Here is a 21,547-nt window from a genome sequence, read left to right on the forward strand (position 1 = left end):
GATTGTCCTCCAATCACCAAACCAAATTGGGCTTGTCAGCAGAGCACGCGCCTTCTCAAAGTGGCGAGGATCATGTTGTAGCGAATTGTTGGACCAAGAGGAAGAGAACGATTCTTCCCTAGAACTTGTCAAGCCCCCTGCACTTGGAATTCTCATGACCTTCACATGATGGTTTGACCAAGCCCTTGAGCAATACCGTGGCCAAGTCACACTCCCAACGCTAGAGGACTTTTCTTCGCATGGAGTTTGGGTTGGCATGGTTTTCTTATTTAGTAGTAGTAATTTAGTCCAAGCATATTGCCTAAGCCCTTGTGATTTGCAAACCATTACAGGTTAGTTTGATGCAACTGGAAAGGTACATGGTGGTGACATATCCTTAATATGAGGAGGATATGCAGAGTTCAAAGCTACAACTTGAAGATGGATGGGATAGAAAGTTATCTTAGAAAACTAGTGATCTATTTGAGCAAGGACAGGTCCAAGGAAATGATTTTTAACTTCCGCATCCAAAAAATTAAGCAGTAATCCAAATTATCAACGGTGAAATCTCTGTCAAATTAAGGATTTTACAATTACATTGTGTCATACATCTATCACCTGACATGGTACCATGTGACACATTCATGCTTGAGCTTTACTCTATTATTTGTCTTTCAATTTTGATTTTAGAAAACCTCCAATCCTAACAAATCTCTAATTCTTGTGCATTTTAATTAATAATTCTCGAATCAATACTTATGCATATTTGTGTAATGATGCTTTTGTTGACACCTAAATTTTTGGGGTTAATTTTTTGCTAAATAAAAAAAAATCATAATCACATGGCATATAGTTTAGGAAAAAAATTTTTGTTATATTTTATTAAGTTTTTTCACATATTTAGGTAATATACATTAGGAGATGCACTTTTGCACAAAAGGGGGATTTTCTTGATGGAATATGTGAAAAATATTTCAGCGATATATTTAGGAGTATCGTGCGCAAGCAAAATCAGAAATGAAATATGCCCCGAGATACAATTTTTTGGCTTATAAAAGGGGTCACGTACGGTAAATTGCGGGGGGTTCTCTCGGTTCAAAAAAAGAAATAAAAAGTTAAAAAGGGAGAAAGAGAGACCGGTGAGGAAAAGCTGCCGAGGGAAAGAAAAGTCAAAAGGGGCAGAGGGAAGAGACAGCAGTAAGAGAAGAGAGAGAAAAGACAAAAAAAAGGAAAAGAAAAAAAGTCTTCTTCTCCTTCTTCGTGCAATGCCCCGCCGACCCTCTGCACTCCCCTTCCGCTGCTACCGACGTCGACAGCCGCGCCTCCACCGCCTGCCGGTCACCGCCTCCACACCGTTGCTGCTGCTCCTGCGCCCCGCACAGCCCGCGCCCAGTCACCAACCACCGCGTGCCCCTGCTCCGAGTGCTGCTGATCCGCGCCCGATAGACGACACCACTGCCGCTGTCCTGATCTGCCCACTTGAACGCTCGACTCCGGCAGATGTGAGCCGGACCGCTGCTGCCCGAGCACCGCTGGTCGTCGCACCACCGTGCCCCTGCACCGTGCCGCACCATCGCGCTCGGATCTCCGCGCCGCGCCTCAACGCCCTGCCGGCCTTGCCCGCAACACCGTCGCCGATCGACCCACGCGGCCCCGACGCTGAGCCCCGCCTTGCGTCGCCTGTCCCCGATCCGCCCGCGAAGCCGCTCCGCCTGCAGATCTGTGACCCAGACGCCCGTGAAGCCTCTCCGCCTGCAGATCCGAGCCCACCGCAACACCGCGACCAGATTCCCCGAGTTGCAGTCCCATTCGCTGCCCTGCCGTCGGAGCCGAGCACCTGCGCCCGCGACGCCGGCCGAGATCTCGCCTGCCGCTACTCCTCGCGACGCCACTGCTCGCCGCCGATCCGCTCGCTGCTGGTCCTCATCGCCGGAGCTCCGACGATTAACTCCCGGTGGACCTCCACCGAAGCTGCCAAATCGTGAAAAGGAGGAGAAAAAAAAAAAAAAAAAGCAAAATCACAGTTTTTTTATTTTTATTTATTTGCCTTATTTTATTCTTTATTATTTTCTTTTGTACAATTATTCCCTGATGCAATGATGAATTGTCCGACATGAAATTGTCTTAAAATTAGTGATTGTCAATCCGATTTTCATGCCCGAAATTCGATTCGCAATTACTTAAAAAATCGCTAATCCAATCTCCCGCTTGAGATCCGATTCGTGATTTATGTGAAATTAATGCAACCCGATCTCACGCGAGATATGGTTCATCATTTGGGTATCAATATTGCTTGATTTGTTGTGATATTACTTAGATTAGTTTTCTTTAAAAAAAATAAAAAGAATGTAGTTTTAGGGTTTGCATGCTCATAATAGGAATTTTATTTCGAATTTTCAAAAAAAAAAATCAAATCAATTAATTTAGGTTTAGTTTTTTTTTTTTAAACTTGGATTGCATGTTTAATTATTTGGCAATTATTAATTTCGAAATAAAAAAAGAGAAAAAAAGGAAAAACACAAAAAGTCATTATGCATATGTCATGTAAAAATTAGGGCATCTTTTGCACGTTATTGCATATTAGAGTAAAATTGCATTTAGTTTAATTTTAGATGATGTTTTTCTTAATTTATTATAGGTTTAGGAATTTTATTAAATAGATTGCATTTTAGGATGATTTAGGTTAAGATAATATTTTAGTTTAAATTAGGATTTGGCTCAACCTAATTCCTAATATAAATTAAATAGGATCTTAATCTAATTAGGTAATTTTCACATTTTATTTAATTTCGAATTTCATGAAAAATACAAAAAATGTCATAGGTTAAATTAGTTTTATTATTTAGGATGAAATGCATTCTTTTAGGAAAAAAAAAACTTCATATGCACGTCATTAGGGTTAGATTCATTGAGATACATGTCATTTAGTATTTTTGCTAGGCCTATTTAATTAGAAATTACATGTCATTAGAATTAGGTCATTTAGTTAATATTGCATTGCATATTGCATGATTTTCATTAAAAAATTGAAAACAAAAAAAAGAAATTGCGTGTTAATTAGAAATCATAATAGGATTATTGATGTGAATTTTAATTTAACATTGCGGATGCTTTCGTTGCTTTGAGGTAAGTTTTTTTGCAATTTATTTATTGTTTATTTGGGTGTTAAATTAGTGGATTGTGCACCCATATGACCACCTCATATGTTAGGGAAATAGATTTAAAATCAATCCAAACTGCTTGCCAAACATTTTTCAAAATAAAAAGAAAGGTACCGAAAGGGCGTTAGAGAATTCTAGCGTAACCAAGTCCCCGTACTCCATAGTCTCGATTCGTAGGAGTAAAATAATTCTCCTGTTATTTTACTTGGGTTTCTAATCGACCCACCAAAAATAGATTAGTGACGACTCTTAATTGAAAATCAATTGCATGTTAAGAACTTGAACCTAAGTCGCGAATTGGTATGGGCTTGGGAGAGCCCGAGTTAAGTCTAGGCTTAACAATCCATTAGCCAAACGCTAGGTGGTTCACACCTGAAAAATTGGTCGCTACAGCTTTCAATCGCGACTTTAGCAAATATATAATCCTAGCAAATCTCTAACTCTTAAAATAACTATTTATGTATAGATTATATATGGAAATACCTATTTATTATATATATGGAAAAGTCTCTTGCCAATTTCGTCCCTAATTTAAAAGCACAACTAAAGCGATTGAAATGTTTATGATGTCTTTTGACCTTTTCATAGTTATAATAGTTTGTTTCTCCTCTATCTCTTTTTTGTTATTATTATTATTATTATTATTATTTTATCAAAGTCTCTCTTTCCCCTATCCTCAAAATGACTTCTGGTGTGAACTAAGCTATAATGTTCACAAATTTATCGTTAATTCAACTAATTTGCATAGCTCCGTGATTAGCTTATCACGTCTCTATATCCTCACTATCTTAGTTCATTAGATATAAAACCCACTTGACGAGATTTCGTGATGACTAGTTTCTACAGCTTGTTAGTGCCACCTAGAGATATATTCTTCCAATATTTATGGAAGCATTCTCATATCTTTCTAACATTTTGCAAGAGGGATTTTTCATTTGACCCCTCCTGATACGTCGATAATCGGCCGACGATCATGGTTTTGAGGAGTGACTTTTAGAGTTGATAGGTTGAGGAAATTGGGTTTTCGAACCCAATTAAGATTTATCTTATTGGATCGTAATTGTAATTCTCGATCAAGGAAAGGAAATCAAATTGTGATGTGGGCTACTTTTTTGGCCCATGGAGCAGCTTCAGATGCAGGTAAATGATAGTGGCTGTTTCGAGGAGAGTGATGTTGATGCCATGTGAGGAGTTTAAATTAAAGCGGCGGTATCCATGCATTTCCAGCTATTCACGGTGTGAAAATAGCAATGTCCTTTAAGAATACTTGCTTAAGATTAGGTTTTAAAATGTTTAACATTATCAAGATATCCATCTCATGTTTGATTGCTATTAATATCTGAAGATCAATCTCACACCAAGCTCATACTTGACAAATACATAATACTCGTATTTGAAAAATAAAATATCAAAAGATCAATCTCATCTTGGATTTATATCTAACAAATAAATAACATTGAAAAAATCAATTGAATAAATATCAATCATCATGAACAATTTATGTAACATGCTTTACAAATAAATAATTATGGTTAATCACCCATCGTAGAAGGGAAAAACAGTATACGTTTAGAAGGTTCTATTACATGACTGTGTATGTTTCAGCAATAAGTATAAGGATAGGGTATAATGAGTGATTATTGTTATGATTAAAAGGTTATATGAATACGCATTATGACAAGATATTTTGTGGAATTGCATAGAAAAATGATATTGACAAATCAATAAAGAACTTATATAACGATAGATCATATTTAACAAATAAATGACATTAATATGTCTCAAATCTATGATAGATAACATGCTCGCAAATGTTGAACAGTGCAGAAATATTTATTATAACATGATAATTTAAATTTAACAAATAAAAATTCGTTAAAAATTATATGACATGATAGCCCCCGTGTATAATAAATAAATATACAAATTTATACTAAGTCTCTGCTAAAGTATCGATAAGAACGTAACCCATCATCACAAAATATTGCTAGAACATATTTTAAAAATAAATGATATTAGCTAATCAACTTAAAAATTAGGTCTTTAAAAGGCTCCCCCAAGCCCACGTGGGGTAAACCACTGGGTGACGGTTTATCCTAGAGATCCGTAAGACAAAACCCAAGGAACAAGGCGGGCTGCTGCCAATGAAGGGACCCTCCTTGGGGTAGGGGGTTAGCCGAGGCGGGACCCATCCCAGTAAAACCCCACTGGAATCCTACCCAAATGAAGGTCCGAACCTTCATTTGGGTAGGATTCCAGTGGGGTTTTACCTCCACGAGGGACTTGCCCATCCAGCTGGGGAGCGAGGTAGCCCTAAAGGCCCCTTGGCGGGCCCCCCGTGGGGAGGGAATCTTTTTCAAGCCCCCTACCTGGCTCTAATTAGCAAGACCTTAAAAGGCTATGACCACTAGAAAAGTCCAGATAAAGCCAGGTAGGGGACTCGAAAAAGATAAAGTTACCAGTGCCTAGTTATTACGTCTCCAAGAAGGATGGGATAAACAACTAAGATGCGAATTTTCATCGCTAGTGCTGCTTCACCAAGAAATGGCAAATAAATTGGTATTTGTTCTGACTTATCGAAGAAAAGATAAGGCACACTTTGTAAAGCGATGAAGACAAGTACCAATCAACGTTAACCGTATCGAATAATTATCTAGAAGTAACAATATTTTAGGAAAATTTATAATGTTAATCCCATGCAATGTACGGACTCTTGTTAATATATAATAAAATGAGAATACTACAACCTTCCTCCATTGATGTGAAGTCACAAACGTACGAGAATCCGTTCATGTCACGCCCCATACTTTCCCTCGCCGCAGGAACGCGACATCCATGGAATTGATTTGCGATGTCTCAAGAGGCGTCACCATCTCATTACTTTTATTTTTCAAATAAGTGCATGCAGAAGTGTGCAACTATAATATCCAAACAACAAACAATAAATAGATAGTAATGAAAACATATGCACAGACGCACTACCTATATTATGCTTCATTAGGATCAGAATGTTATATTTACAAGTCTGCTTAGTTGTGCCATTCCGATTACATCCAAAAGAGATAGGGGGTTAGTCCTAAATCCTTAACAATGATGGCATCAAAAGATGGTGCCCTCACAGTTAAGCTAGCGTCCCCATGACTTGGGGTCGGAGTCGGCCACCATACTCGTCAGCGGATTCAACACCATGGGATCTGGTGAGGATCCATTAAGGCCGTTATGGGGTCTGTCATATCCTCAGAGAGGTCCAAAATAACCCCCATCAAACCGGACATACCAAGCCTTGAATTGGTGAGAAACCAAATGCCCTACATTCTCATCCCACATCTCCTATACCTGAAGTCATTACTGCTATCTACTATGTTCATTTCCACAGGCACACCAAAGTGAATGGGTGGGGTAGCCATACCTATGAGCTTGAAAAAGAAGGAAATAACAACAAATGAGTTGAAAACTCAATAAATAAATTGCCTAAATCTCGTATGGGGGATGACTCGTATTGGAATCATATGAATACTTGATGCTAATATGTTGATGGTAGATCAATAGTGAAGTCCTTATTTTGCTTTGACTATGTACATGAAATGGGGTTCTCAAAAGAAAACTAAAATGCTCACACGATCAAGGACCATTAAAATGTTCCATATTCATGAAAAATTATACACATGCTAAATAATAACTTCTACAATATGCACACTCAAGTCCTAATGAATAGCACATAAAATGTGCACGTGCCTCTCAAGTCACAATTAATGGCATATAAAATACGCATGTGCCAATTATAGCTCCTAAAATATTCATGTGACTCTTAAGTCTCAAATAATGGCATCTAAAATATTAGCGTGCCTCTCAAGTCAGAAATAATGGCGTAGAAAATATGCACATACCTCTCAAGTCACCAATAATGGCATATAAAATACGCAAATGTCAAATAATGGCTTCTAAAATATGTACTTGACTCTCAAATGCTTTAAATGCAATCTCGATCAAGAACCACATAATATTCCATGATATATGCACACGAGCATCCACAACACATCATACGGCTTTCATTTATTACACATGTAATCAAAATCCATCAGTTCTTCCGAAATCCATTGAGTGTTGTCCCACCCCATCAGATATGGCAACGTTTCAAAATCCATCGAGCTTCATTCTGAAATTTTTCTGTGGAAGACATACAAAATCCATTGATGACAGCATCTGAGATCCGTACAACTTCGTTCCGAAATTTATCCGCGAAAAGCATTCAAAATCCATTAGACATCCGGAATCCACCAAGTATCATCCTGCCCCCATTGAGCATGGCAATGTCCTAAAATTCATTGGTGATGGCATCTGAAATCCATCAAATTTCCTTCCGAAATCCATTAGACATCATCACGAAATCCATCAAGGATGGCTTCCCTCGTGTGACCACATGTTCAAACAAGCAAACAATCGGTTCTTATCTTTTCTTTAGTTCGATTTAAAGGTGTGCCAAGCGAAGTATATGCCGTGACTTACCGAAATCGCATCATTAAAATATGCCGAGCACAAAACAAAAACTGTGGCTTGATCCATTATGTTCGAGCACTGACCTAAGTCAAACCTAGTTTGGAAACGATACACCTAATATTGCCGAACCAAGAGAGACACCTGACCCGCCTTGCTTCAAAACATGTCTAAAACCAATGTGAATCTCTTTTCGGAGGCTTGGGGTGTGCTTTCAAGCATCAATAATAACGTATAGACAAACCACATCTACTAAACAACAACCAATCCTTGTAACCAAACATAAACAATAACATATAGATAAACCACATCCATTAACAACAACAAATCCATGTAGCCTCACCGATCACATAGCAAATTCTCGCCTATTCTCAAACCTCATAGCCTATGACATCCGAATTTTTCGCTTGATAAAATAGCGAGCCCTAAATGCTTGACGGTCCACACTATGTTAGTGAGCTTGCCGTTAGACTATGCCGTTCGCATCCTCACAACGTCATCACCGAGCAACGCCATTTTCACCTCATTTGAGGATGCATCTATATCATCGAGTTGCTGCCACTACCTCATCATCAATAAACTATTGTGATCTGAATATCCCAGCAATTTCAAGAATTTCCAAGGCAATGGCCCTTTAAAGAAATAACCAAAAAAACAAAAAAATACCAAAGACTCTTGAATTTCCTCCATGGCACACAAAGACTGTTGAATCTTCTCCATGATGCTGCTTTAGGCACAACATCATGCCACATCCCAGCTAGCGTGAAGTGAGATGTTGCGTCAACTAAAAAAATCACCGCCAAAGAGAGAGAGCAAACTATGGGAAGAGAAAAGAACATAGAGAGAGAGAGAGAGAGAGAGAGAGAGAGAGAGAGAGAGAGAGAGAGAGAGAGTCCACTCGTTCTTTCACTTTCACCCCGGAACTCACCCTGTTCCTCTACACCACTTCAGCTACACCACCAACGAAGTGCAGGAGCCAGCAACGAAGGGACCCCTCCTCAGCACAAGAAGATTGGTTTTTTTTTTTTTTCAATTTGACACTTGCGTCGTCACTGCTAGCTTGCCTTCATCCCGCCCAGTACGACCGCCGTCCATGAGGACCCAAGACAAGTAGATATCCTCCATTATATCGTATATCAATCGTTTGTCATGCGATGAAAATAATTTCCTAAAAAATTCTTGAACGTCATTTAGACAAAAGTTTTGATCACGTTACCGAGATACATTGTCAAGTTTGAAGTAGTCGAGCTTGTGGTTGGGTCATAGGAGCATGGTTGGTTGACATTTGGCACATGTGGGGGTTGAGCTAGTTGAAATTCTTAATTAAATCTGTGCTGAAACTAAGGGAGGGTTCGGTTCTAGCCCGACCCCGAAGATTTCTAATATTATACCAACTTATGTGGTGCAAATTTCATGGGGTTCCTTCACAAAAGTAATCTCTTATTAAATTTTCTATGATATAATTTAATTTCATAATTTTTTGGACTTTGTACGAAAAAAATATATATGAAAATCTTTGGGATCCGAAATCTGTTTCTGGACATACTGCCCCGATCTCTCCTTGTTTTACGTTTTCCACAGATTTTTTTGTTCAAAATTATAACACATGTCCTTCATGAAAGTTATATAGTACATTCTAAGCTAAAACATACTAAATTTTAATCATTTTTCAGTTTCATTTGGTCGGCAAAATATTTATTTTCCTACTCAATTTCGTTCTGGAAATTTTGAATGTTTTGGGCTTGGATTGAAAAAGTTATTTACAATTGTATTAGCTGAATCAGACTTTGAGTCCTTCAAAAAAAAAAAAATTTCCTTTAGCTCCTCTCTAGCTCATACTAAAGTTTCATAATTTTTTAAACTTGTTTACTTAGGCAACAACTATTGTTTCTTAAGACGCTCAGGACACATTATAAGGCTATTTCAGGGCCAAAGATGCGAGTCTTTTGATAGTTCACGTAATATCAGCAGGGCGAGTTTATATTAGTTTAGGGGATGAAAATAATTGTTGATTCATTAGATACATGCATGAGGCTCGAAATGATAGTAACGTTAACGTACTTTTAATTGAATTATGAAATTACTGCATTATTGTGTGAATGTGTGATTGAGAATGTTGTCGGTCCTCGAGACAATGATGCCCTGAGTTATAGTAGGAATGCTTGGAGGGATAATTGGGTTCTTCCAAATGCCTGAGGTGTGTAACGTGGTTCCATTAGATATCCTCGTGATGCTGCATGGGTGTGAGATACCTAGGGGGTAACAAAATTCCCAGGATGATGATAATAATAGCATGAAATTATATTGATTATGACTTTGTATTTCTGAATTGAGTTACTCGTTATCTGTTGGAAAAAGTTATTACATGTACTAGTCAGTCATGTATTATGAAAAGATTCTCAAATAAGTTGATGTGCATGTGATTTACTGAATTTTCTATTGTGCCTTTCTTTATAAGTATGGTGATTGATTTGTATGGTATAGACCGGTGGACCTTTTGCTTGTTGGGTTGTGACTTACTGTATGTTGACTTCATCTTTTTGAATTAATAGAATATCGATCCCACCTGCCTTCTTGATGATCTGTTACGAGGTGCTAGTTGACTTCACATAGGAGGGAAGGTGGATCATTTGGAGCTGAGAGGATTTTGAGGATGTTAGGGGCCAGGGTTAGGCGACACGTGTATAGCTGGGTTGGGATAGGTGATCGATGTACAGTCCAATATAATCAGTAATCTTGATCTTTTGAATTTCCCAGTGCACCTCACTTGTCATCTAATGTACATATATAAATAAAAAAGAAATGAAGTTGTCCTAGTTATAGAAAATAACGTGTATCCCAGGATTGTTTTTAGTCCTTTACGCTTCTGCATACTTAAGAAAAGTAAAATGAGAAAGATAATGGCGCTAGTAGTTCAATAGTAGCCATAACTTAAGCAAACATGAGAAAACCATACAAAATTTAATATATGATTCTACTCTACCTAGTATTGACACCTGATTTTTAGTTAACATATTGAAGAAAGGTAAAAAATCGAGATTTGGGTTTCTGATCGCGATATAGCCCATTTCTTAGCCAAAAAGCTTCATTTTTCATTTTTTTTCCATTGCATTATCACCACTATGTGATTTACGAGTATTTTCAAGAAAAATCCGAAAAGTCTAACAGTTGACTTTTCGGTCAATCCTTTGACCAAAAGCCAACCTCAGGTCAAAATTTAACTTTTCACCCCCAAAATATGCTATTTAGCTTTAATTTCATTTTTATCATATCAATTTCTAAAAAATTCAAAATTTTAATCAAGAAATCAAAAGTCAATTAAAAGGTTGACTTTTGGTCAAACCTTTGACATTTTTTTTAAAAAAAAAAAATCAGAATTTCTCAAATACATTTCTTTTAATGCCAATTTGACTTTGGTGTCAAAATTTTTGTAAAAATCAATTAAGAACCTTATTTTCTGAATTTTTCGGTTTTAGGTTCTAAATCGGCCAAAAATCAAATTACTTTCATTGTAGCCATAATTAGGTATAGTTGCTTTTTTGACATTTGGTTTAGGAACTATTTTAAATCCGCTCGTGCATTTGATTTCGTGAATTGCTTGGTCAAAATACAAATTGCTGTTTTGAGCCCTAATTAGGGAATCAAAATTGATTATTCATGAATTGCAAACATACAGTTGTTCTTCACTCATTTTTTTAAGATAAGTCCAAATCTGAAGTTGATTTTGGGAAATTTACATAAGAACTTATCGATTTGAAGAATTTTACTCTTTCAAGCATAAGAAAGCCAAACAAATAAGCGTCAATTGGCAAAATTCAAAGTTGATCCACTCAAGATTATGATTTAATTTCATAAATCTAGGTCCATTTTTGATATTAGACCTAGATTCATTTTTGACATAAGCTTGAACACTTCAATTAGAGGCCACTTTGAATACGATAAGTGATCTTATACATGGGTGGTTGATTAGATAGGGTAATCGATGCACTAATTGAATTCAAATTTTGATCAAGTTGCAATTTTGCTCATCGAATCACAAATTTGATCTTTTTAGCCCTTTAGGCCCAATTCAAAACATCTATGGTTTTGATCCGTTATCTTTCGCATGAATAATTCAATTAAATGAAACCTAGATTGCATTCATGAGATTTAATCACCTTAATTGAATAATGACTGGGCAATTTCTTCTCAAATAGGATAAATTTTCTTTTCAGGAATCAAATTGCATAAATTTTGAATCCATAGAGGTTCCAAGTGAACAAATAGCGAAAACCAAACCAAACCCGTCAAGAACCGGTTTGACCAGTCTGACCGGTTACTGGTGGTGCGGGCCGGTTCAGTCGTTTGCCGGCCGGTTTGGACCTCCGACAACTGGTTTCGAGATCCTTTTTCCGTCAATTTCATTTATGCATCTTCAATTTTCTAAAATTTTACAAATTGGCCTTCAAATTTCATCAAATTGCAATTTAACCCTAATTTGACATTTGACCCGATTCTCGATTTTGGTTCGGGTTTTCGCGAATCAAACCCACTAGATGGATTACCCGACACCTCGCGATCAAGTCGAGGTCTAAAAAGGAAAGTAAAAGTGTGACATCCCAAATTTTCAACCATGTTTTCTACTGAATTAATTAGGCATTTCATCGACGCACCTAAAGGGCTGTTCTTAGAGCTGATCACTCTCAAGATAACTAGACTATCTAGGGAAGCTATTAAGGAATTTTAAGGCAATAGACTTGAGAATTTGACTAGGAATCGGCTTCTCGACCGTGTTCATCTTTAGAGGCCACTACGGCACAGTATAAAACCGATTTGAGATTAGAGATAGGTCGATTCGACTGAGATGTGTGGCCGATCGTGGGTGACTCCACTAAATTGGAAAATTCTCGTCGACCGGCACTAGATTGATTTTCTTATTGTTTTGGTACCCTGTGTCCATATTTGAATCATTGAGATTTTCACGACAATCAAGAGTCGCCAATGTGTTGAGTGGGTTCAGTGTGGCTCGAAGAAAATTGACCACGGGTCATTTGCCCTAAAAGTTCTAAAAACTACCCAGTAGCCTAAGTTACGCTAAAAACGCGTTGGAGTGAAATTAACCGCCAATTTAAGTTCGATTTCAGAAATTGAAGATTTTGTCATGTCACAATAAATTCTAGGAATGTTGACTCAGTCTTAGAAGATTTTTCTGCAACTCAAGGCTTTTTGGGAAAAAGTCGGGATCTGACTGTTTTTGTTCAGAAAAGGCCGGGGATTATTTTTGGTTGCAAATTTAGGAAGCAAGATGGATCCATGGGTGAGGAAAAATGCTGAGATGACCGATGTTGGGTTGATTGAATTTATTGAGGTCAATTGGGATTGAATGAAAGAGGAGATCAAGACCAATTGAAGCCATTTCCCTTCAAAATTCGTGTGCCCTCCCTTAGCCTAGCCAAAATGCACCATTTCAAGAATTTTTGGTGTGCCTTGGTGGCTCATGGATAACCAAGTAAGATGCGTGGCCTAGGATGAGTCTTTGGGGGGACAATTTTGTGGAAATTCAAGGCCAAGTGGACCCTCACTCCTCTCTCTCCCTCATCCTCCCCCTTGCTATTGTCCAAACCCCCTCTCCTCTTCATTTTGTGCACTGCCAGCTAGTAGAGGAGCTAGCGGACGCCAGCAGCATTGTCGGAGCAACCGTCGCCACCTCACGCTGCCGTTCGCACCGCCGGAGCCACGCCGCCTTGCCCATGCGCGCCACCGCCTGATCCTGTCTCCCTTCTTGCCTGTCCTCCATCCCAACAGCTATTTCGGAACTTGTAGGGTTCAGCCAGGGTTGTCCTTCGCCATTCCTTCACCGGTAAACCTCCGTTAAGGCCCGGTTTGGCCTATTTCCACTTTCTCGGTCAATTCCTGATTTAAACCGAGTTGTTTGGCTTCTGTTTCAGCAAGAACATATCAGTATTTTTGTGGGTTTCACAGCAGCTTTGAGGTCTGTTTTGCGGTGTTTCAGGCCTCGGATCCTAGGCCCACTTTAGAGAAAAGCGACCCTCGCTTCGTTCCCGACGTTTCGATTCGAATGAATTGTTAAATGGATGAGTTTAGCTCACTAATCCTCACTTAGTAGACCAATGATGCTTAGGGGCTGATTAGTGTTAATTAAGTGTGATAGGCAATTAGATTAGATTAGAGTAATTAAATTAGTGACTTACCGATACATGTTAGGTGGTTAGATGTAGCCATTAGGGAGTAGATAGGCTATAGTATTTATAGAATGAACCTCCAGATTTTTTTAGGTCCGTTTTGGCGTCCAATCAGGCATTACAGGCCTAAATTGGATTTATTAGTATTTAATAATTAACTTTTGTAATTAATTAAAATTAATTATTTTCCGAAAATTCAACCGGAATGGCTGGTGACTGGAATTTTATGCTGATCATCGTGGTGCAATCTATTTATTTATTTATTTATTTGAGTGCTAAATTGTGCTAAATTGATTTAATTATGATTTTGGGAATTTATTCCTAAAATTAAATAATTTTGGGTAATTAATTGGTAATTACCAGGCGTCGATTTACAGAGCCAAAAATATGTTTATGGGCTGTTGAAAATGGTGGGATGTTCTAAAGCAAATATATGATATTTTGGCTAAGATCGACCGTGTACCCACACACGGCTATTTTATTGGGATATATGTTTGGGATAGTATACTATATCGACCAAAGGGCGATATGTCAGCTTAGTAGAGAGCAATATATTGGTATACTATATCAGCCCAAGGGCGATATGACAGCTTAGTAGAGAGCAGTATACCTTATCAACTTAGATTGAGTATTGTCGATATACTATATCAGCCCAAGGGCGATATGTCAGCTTAGCAGAGAGCAGTATACTCGATCATCTCAGAAGTGAACTATACTATCTATTTATCAGCTTAGTAGTGAGTAGTCCTGATATGAGTGGACTTTATAGATAGTATGAGATGAACCGACTAAGAAAGGAGTTGTGATGACATGTAACCAACTAGGTCGATTGATCAATGATTTGATCTGAGGTTGTGAATTGACTGATTGATGTGATATAAGGCATCTGTGAATAATCTTGATTTACAAGATGGAACTGAGGCCAAAGTAAGTCCTCTGACTCGTGTTGTGCTTAAGTAGCCCTAAGGTGTATTGGTTTCCTAATCGAGTCTTAGGAGGGTAGAACTCGCTGAGACGTAGTCTCACTGGTTATTGTATAACCAATTTTAGGTCTTTAGATGGCATTGGTGAAGGACCAGAGGCCCGAGGTGTAGGAGGTGAAGCTTGAAGATTGATAATCCTATTGGACTAGTTAGTCACATGACATTTCCTTTTTGATGGAAGTCGATTCTTTTTTGCAGACTTTATTTTATGAACTTGTGGTTTAAAACCTGACTTAACAATTCGCCTTGTATATATTTTGCACTATGGTTTGCAATGTATATAAGTGTGGTTGCTTTTAAAGTGAAAATTTGGAGTCCTACTTTTCTATCCCATTGTTTTACTATCTGAGCATTTATATTTGCTTCTGCATGTGCATATTGAAATTAATGGGTCAGCAATGCGTCCTGGGACGTCGTTAGTAATTGATCAACCTAAGGATGGGCATGTGCCCGAGGATCGAGGCGTGACAAAAAGTCCTGCATGGAGATAAAATATCGTGTCATGACACGCTCGTTAGCTAAGTGCCAACACAACAAGACCAATTTGCAAACCAACCAAAATTTTTAAATTTATTAAATTTACGGCCCAAAATATAAAATTCCCAAATTAAAATACGGAAGAAAAAAAATTAATGGAGCATTAAGACATTACTTGGAAATAAATAGATAAATTTAAAAAGTAAAATAATTGTAGTTATCATTATTTTTTTTCTCCATTAACAAAAACAAAAATAATATTTTTGCTAATTGAACAACATACTCGAATTCCCATAAGATCCAAAGTTAAAATATCCTAATAATCTAGACCCATGTTAGTTGAAAATCAGGATGTTACAACATGATAGGAAATCGAGTCTTAATCGTGTTAAGATTTTGGGTTATCTAGCTTATATCAAAGAGTTGAAAATGGACAACTTTTGAATGAGGTTGCTTCATTAGATATCCAAAGGAAACTTTTGGATACTATTTCTATTTTCAATATAAACAAAAGGTTACAGTCAATAGACATGCTTCTTTTTGGAGAATTAATTCATCTAAAAAGTGAAGTTGAGCAGAAAATAGAGTTGCAAGAAGAAATCGATGGAGATGCAAAATTTGACCAAGTTCAAATGCAAACCTCAAATTCAATGAGAGGTTTTAATGCAAAGTTTGACCAGGTTTATATGTAAACCTTAGATTCAATGGCAGGTTTAGATGTAAAATATGACCAAATTCAGATGAGGATCTCAGATTTAGTAGGAGCTTATAATACATAAAATCAAATCATTTGAACATTGTGTATACAAAAGGGTCAATGCGAGTGCAATTGTGTTTCTTATTTTGTATGTGGATGACATACTATTAACCGGAAATCAAGATATTCTTGTCACAAAAGTTCTCCATGAAATATTTATGAGAGGCAACCTATATTCTAGGTATCAAGATCTATAGAGACAGATGAAGATGAATGATTGGCCTCTCACAATCTATATACATAGGCAAAGTGGCAAAGTGTCGACATGTTTCAACATGCAATATTCCAAAAGAGAATTATTGCCTTTTAGGCATGGAATTCGTCGTTCCAAGAATATGTGTCCGAATACTCATGAAGAAAGAGAGTTGATGGCAAAGGTGCATGGCATCCGCTATTGGTAGCATAACGTATGTTATGCTATGTACAATACCTAATATTGCACATGTTATAGGCATCGCTAGCATATATCAGTCTAATCCAGGTGAAGAACATTGGATAGCAATCAAGACTATCCTTAAGAACTTGAGAAGGACTAAAGATTTGTTCTTAATATATGGAGAATGAGACTTTAAAGTTGAAGCATATACCGATTCTAATTTTTGATCAGATTCTAATGACTATAAGTCAATGTCCGGGTTTATCTTTATGCTTAATGGAGGTGCAATTATTGGAAAAGTTCCAAACTGCTGATTTCACCACTATGTCAGTGTAGCTGCTTCTGAAGTAGTGAAGGAAGCGGTTTGGATGAAAAAGTTCAATTCATAATTTGGAGTGGTTCCTTCCATTGAAGAGTTGATTATATTGTTTTGTGACAACAATTGGGCAATAGCTCAAGTTAAGAAACCAAGGTCTCACCAGAAATCCAAGTACATTCAGAGGTGCTTCTATCTCATCAGAGAGATTGTTGGAAGAGGTGATGTCACTTTGTAGAAAACAAGCTCATCGGAAAACATGGCAGATCCCTTCACTAAAGTGTTGTCCCAATCTTCTCTTGAAAAATACCTTAACAAGATGGGTTTGATGCTTGAGATAGGTTGGCTTTAATGCAAGTGGGAGATTGTTAACTAAATGCCCTAAAACAATAATGTAATAGTTACATTTTAAGGATTATTTAATGGCAAAGAAATATTCATTCATCATTTTATTTATATAAATGAGTCCACAAGATTAGTTAGGATTGAACCTATTCTTAAGGGGTTAATAATATGTGTGACATGTACACAATTATACTTAATCTTTAAACATTTCCCGATCGATGGATCATTGAAAGGATATTGATAATCCTGTTGAGATCAATATGTTCTTGAGCTTCACCATTCAATATTGGATACCCAAGCGGATGATGAGTCACAAGTCATTGAGTATTATCATATATGAGCTAGAACACAAGTGCTTGTCTCGAATAAGTTCACTGAACGTGACATGCATAGAATGATTTGCAATATGAGAGCTTTTAGCGAGGTTAATGACTAATCATTCATGTCACGCCCTGAATCCTGGGTACGCGCACATCCATCGGCGGTCGATTAAAAATGCGACGTCCCAGGATGCGTCGTTGACCCATTCTTTTTATCTTTCAATTAAGCACATACGAAAGCGAATTAAATAAACCATAGCCAATAAAAAAACATAAGGATCGTAAAAACATGCTAGTGATTTTTTACAAACTATGCTTTATAAACATATCAAGTTAACCCTACAGGTTCATATACACAAGTCTATCTAAAAAAGAACTACTAAGCAACCTACCCCTCAGATCCCTTTGACTCGGGCTCGGGATCCTCCACGACACCATTCCGTATATCGATGTCCATACAGTGACCTACCTCCCCATCCTCCGTTCCGACGGGCGGTCCGTCAAAACCCTGCAGGGGACCCTCCCAAGCACTGTTGCGCTCATTAATGAACCACACTTTGAAGCGATGAGGTACCAAATGAAAGAGACCCTCATCGACCCAAACTGTGGTCACCACTAACTTGCGAGTCTGGATGGTCCCAGGATTAGGGAAAAAGGTAGACTCTGAGTCCATCTCCCACGAATACCCAAAACAAACGGGACGTATCTCCATACTAAGGACTTGAAAAAGGTTAATCATGAGAGGGTGTGATAAATCTTAGTGAGTCAAAACCCTAAACCTCGATTAGGACGCTAATTTGCCTCGAAGGCGGTCCTAAACACACACCATACAAAACTCACCTCGCCTCGACGTGTCCCTGCATGTTAGCTCATCACACATGCTATTATCAATGCAACAAGCATAATTTAATAACCGGAACACATGTTCTCACTCTTCAAACATTCACATAGGTCCTGATTATAAGGTAAAACCGTGACACGTCCCTTACCGTGCCACACAATTTTGCCTCATAATTTAGGGTAACTATCATAACCATTTAGGCGTGTTCCAATTATTATGATCCATTGGCCACGGCCAACTCAACAATCGGCGGTTATTCGGCGTAATCGAGCATCGTCCTGCTCCATCGGGCACGGCAACATCTAGCACTACATGTCTAGACGTCATTCCATAAAGGAGTATCAGCTCGGCCTCCATCGCAACTCGGCATCCGTTGACGTGGGGCATCCGAACTTAATCAGGCATCGCCCCCTGACTCTCGTCGGATGACAGCTAATCTGTCACTAAAAGCCATCAAAATCACGCAAAATTTCGTCCAGAAGAACGAGCATAAAATTATGCAAAATGGCTAATTCATAACTAATTATGCTAATTATGAATAAGTAAATAAATTATGATTAATTAAGCTAATCCAACTTAATTAACCTAACCATGGTTAACTAACCTAACCAAAGTAAACTAACCTAACTAAGGTAGACTAATCTAACCAAACTAACTAACCTAACCAAGCTAATTACACTAACCAAGCTAGTTACACTAACGTGGGATTAACTAACTAATCTTCATTACACTAATCTAACCCCCTAAGAGCAATTAACAACATAATCAAGGATTAGGGAGTTAACTCACCGATTAAGATGGAGGAGGGCTCACGGCGATGGTAACGCGACGGCAGTGAAAACCTGAGACTACCGCATCTCCAACAAAGGCTTAGCGGAGGCGGGGTTGAACCTACAAGGCTCTCAGCCAAGGAGGGAGGTTCGGTTCTGTGGAGTTGCTGGTCGGGGCTGGCAGGTAGGGGCAGACGGTGAGCTGGGTGGCTGCTAGACACGGGTTGTGGTGCTGAGGTTGGGTGGTGCCGCGGGTGGTGTCTGGTGACATGCTGAGCAGCTGGGCACGGGGCGGTGATGGACGCGCCTCAATTGGACGCTGGTAGTGGGCAGATGCGTTGATCGAGGCGTGAGGCGGACAACGGCTCGGTGGAGGTGTGCTGGATGGTGGTGCGGTTGCTGGGGTGATTTGGCATGAGGAATGATGGTGGTTGCAGCAAGAACATAAAGGAAAATGGCAAAAGGAGAAGCTGAGGGAAATGGGAAAAATGGAGAAGAAGCATAAGCTATTGGTTAGCTGCAGCTGGGGAAATTCATGCACGCATGGGGGGAAGAGAAGAAGAAAGAGAAGAAAGAAAGTCAATTCAGCAACCAATGAAAAGCCTAGGGAAAATATCTATGCACTCATCACATTCCCCTAAAGTCTTCATCCTTCAATGTGAATGGCCCAACCACTCACAATTTAGCTTTAAATTTCCCAAAATAAGCCAAATTAGGGGTAGAAAATCCTTTTTGTTCAGCCAATCCGAATTTCACCTTTAATTTCCTTTTTGTTCGAAAACCGATTTTTCGCAAAATTTTTGGATTTGACAAAAATTCGCCAAAAGATGAGATGACGTCCTATAAATGAATCATGACACCCTTGAACGTCCGATTCCCAAAATCAAATTTAATTTCGTGGTTAAAATCGACCGAACGCGATTTTAGTACGACCTAACCTATCAGGTAACTTTTAGGGATTTTAGCGCATTTGACTTGTGGTCGATAATTTTCGATTTATGTTTGTGCATCTCCGAATTGTAGACAACTCTCGGTTGTCATAAAAATCGCGAGATTTCAATTATGTGTCCCGAGTATAATATCGATAGAAAATCAGATTATTGCCATTCGACGCGAATACCACATTTGTTCGGAACCACCCACAATTCGACTATGTAATTCCATCGAATTGACTTATATCTAATCATAATTCGATTATAACGGTGTCGTATTGATCTGTGCTGACTATTATGGTCGAGCAGATCAATTTCTGATCGAATTCTCTATTCTGTCGTGTTTATGTTCCTTAACGGCCTCACTAAATAGTTTAGTTAACTTGTAAGGGGTCAGCTTCGAGTTAAATAATTATAAGCACGTCGACGAAACAACCATTTCATATAATCAAAATGGGATCAAATTTTAGGATGTCACAACTCTTCCCCTCTTATAAAAATTTCATCCTTGAAATTTAAACTATTACAATCCTTCTTTAAAAAGGTAAGGGTATTGATGTCTCATCAATTCTTCGCTTTCCTACGTGGCTTCTTCTATTCTGTGGTGTTGTTAGACCACTTTAACCAAGGGGATTGTCTTGTTGCGTAGCACTTGCTCTTTTTGATCCACTATTGTCCACATCTAATTCCTCGAAATTCAGCACGTGGGTTGGATTGGGCTCATACTTTCTCAACATCAACACGTGGAAGACGTTATGCACTTGAGTAAGTCTCGGCGGCAGCACAAGACAATACGCCAAAGTCCCAATTCGCTCTAAAATCTCAAAGGGACCGACATACCTCAGACTTAACTTTCCTTTCTTGCCAAAGTGCGAAGTACTCCTCATTGGTGACATTTTGAGGAATACGTGTTCACCAACTTGAAACTCTAGTGGTCTATGCCGCTTATCTGCATAATTCTTTTGACGACTCTAAGCAGTCTTGAGTCTTTCTCAAATGACTTTGATGACGTCGACTAACTGCTGAACCAACTCAGGACCCGTAATCTTACGCTCTCCAACTTCGTCCCAACAAACAGGAGTCCTGCAGGCTTTGCCATATAATGCTTGAAACGGTGTCATCTGGATACTCTGCTAATAACTGTTGTTGTAGGCGAACTCAACTAGATGAAACTGTTCCTCCTAGCTTCATTTGACATCTAATACACAAGCTCGCAGCATGTCCTCGAGGGTTTGAATCGTCCTCTTAGACTGGCCATCCGTCTGCGGATGATAGGCCGTGTTGTACTACAGCTTCACTCCCAAGGTAGCTTGTAAGCTTTTCCAAAAAGCTACCGTGAACTTCGGGTCTCGATCTAATGTGATCGTTACTAGCACTCCATGAAGACGAACTATCTGTCGCACATACAAGTCAGCATATCTGTCCGATGCAAAGTCCTTTCGTACGACGATGAAGTGAGCAGACTTCGTCAATCTGTCGACTACAGCCCATATGGAATCATTTCCTTGCTGACTCCTTGGTAATCCCATCACAAAATCCATTGTGATATGTTCCCACTTCCACTCGAGAATCTCAAGAGGTTGCAAAAGTCTTTAAGGCTTACAATGTTGTGCT

The 21,547-nt window shown here is 38.6% G+C and overlaps 1 protein-coding gene across 1 annotated transcript; it reads left to right on the top strand.

Moving 5' to 3' along the window:
• The first annotated feature begins 1,244 nt into the window (after positions 1-1,244).
• On the top strand, positions 1,245-1,964 carry LOC120294438 (predicted GPI-anchored protein 58). The gene has a single exon (XM_039314519.1). The coding sequence runs from the start codon at positions 1,245-1,247 to the stop codon at positions 1,962-1,964; it is 720 nt and encodes a 239-aa protein (XP_039170453.1).
• Positions 1,965-21,547: the final 19,583 nt, after the last annotated feature.

The sequence above is a fragment of the Eucalyptus grandis genome, chromosome 6 (genome assembly GCF_016545825.1).
Source record: "Eucalyptus grandis isolate ANBG69807.140 chromosome 6, ASM1654582v1, whole genome shotgun sequence".
Taxonomy (NCBI): domain Eukaryota; kingdom Viridiplantae; phylum Streptophyta; class Magnoliopsida; order Myrtales; family Myrtaceae; genus Eucalyptus; species Eucalyptus grandis.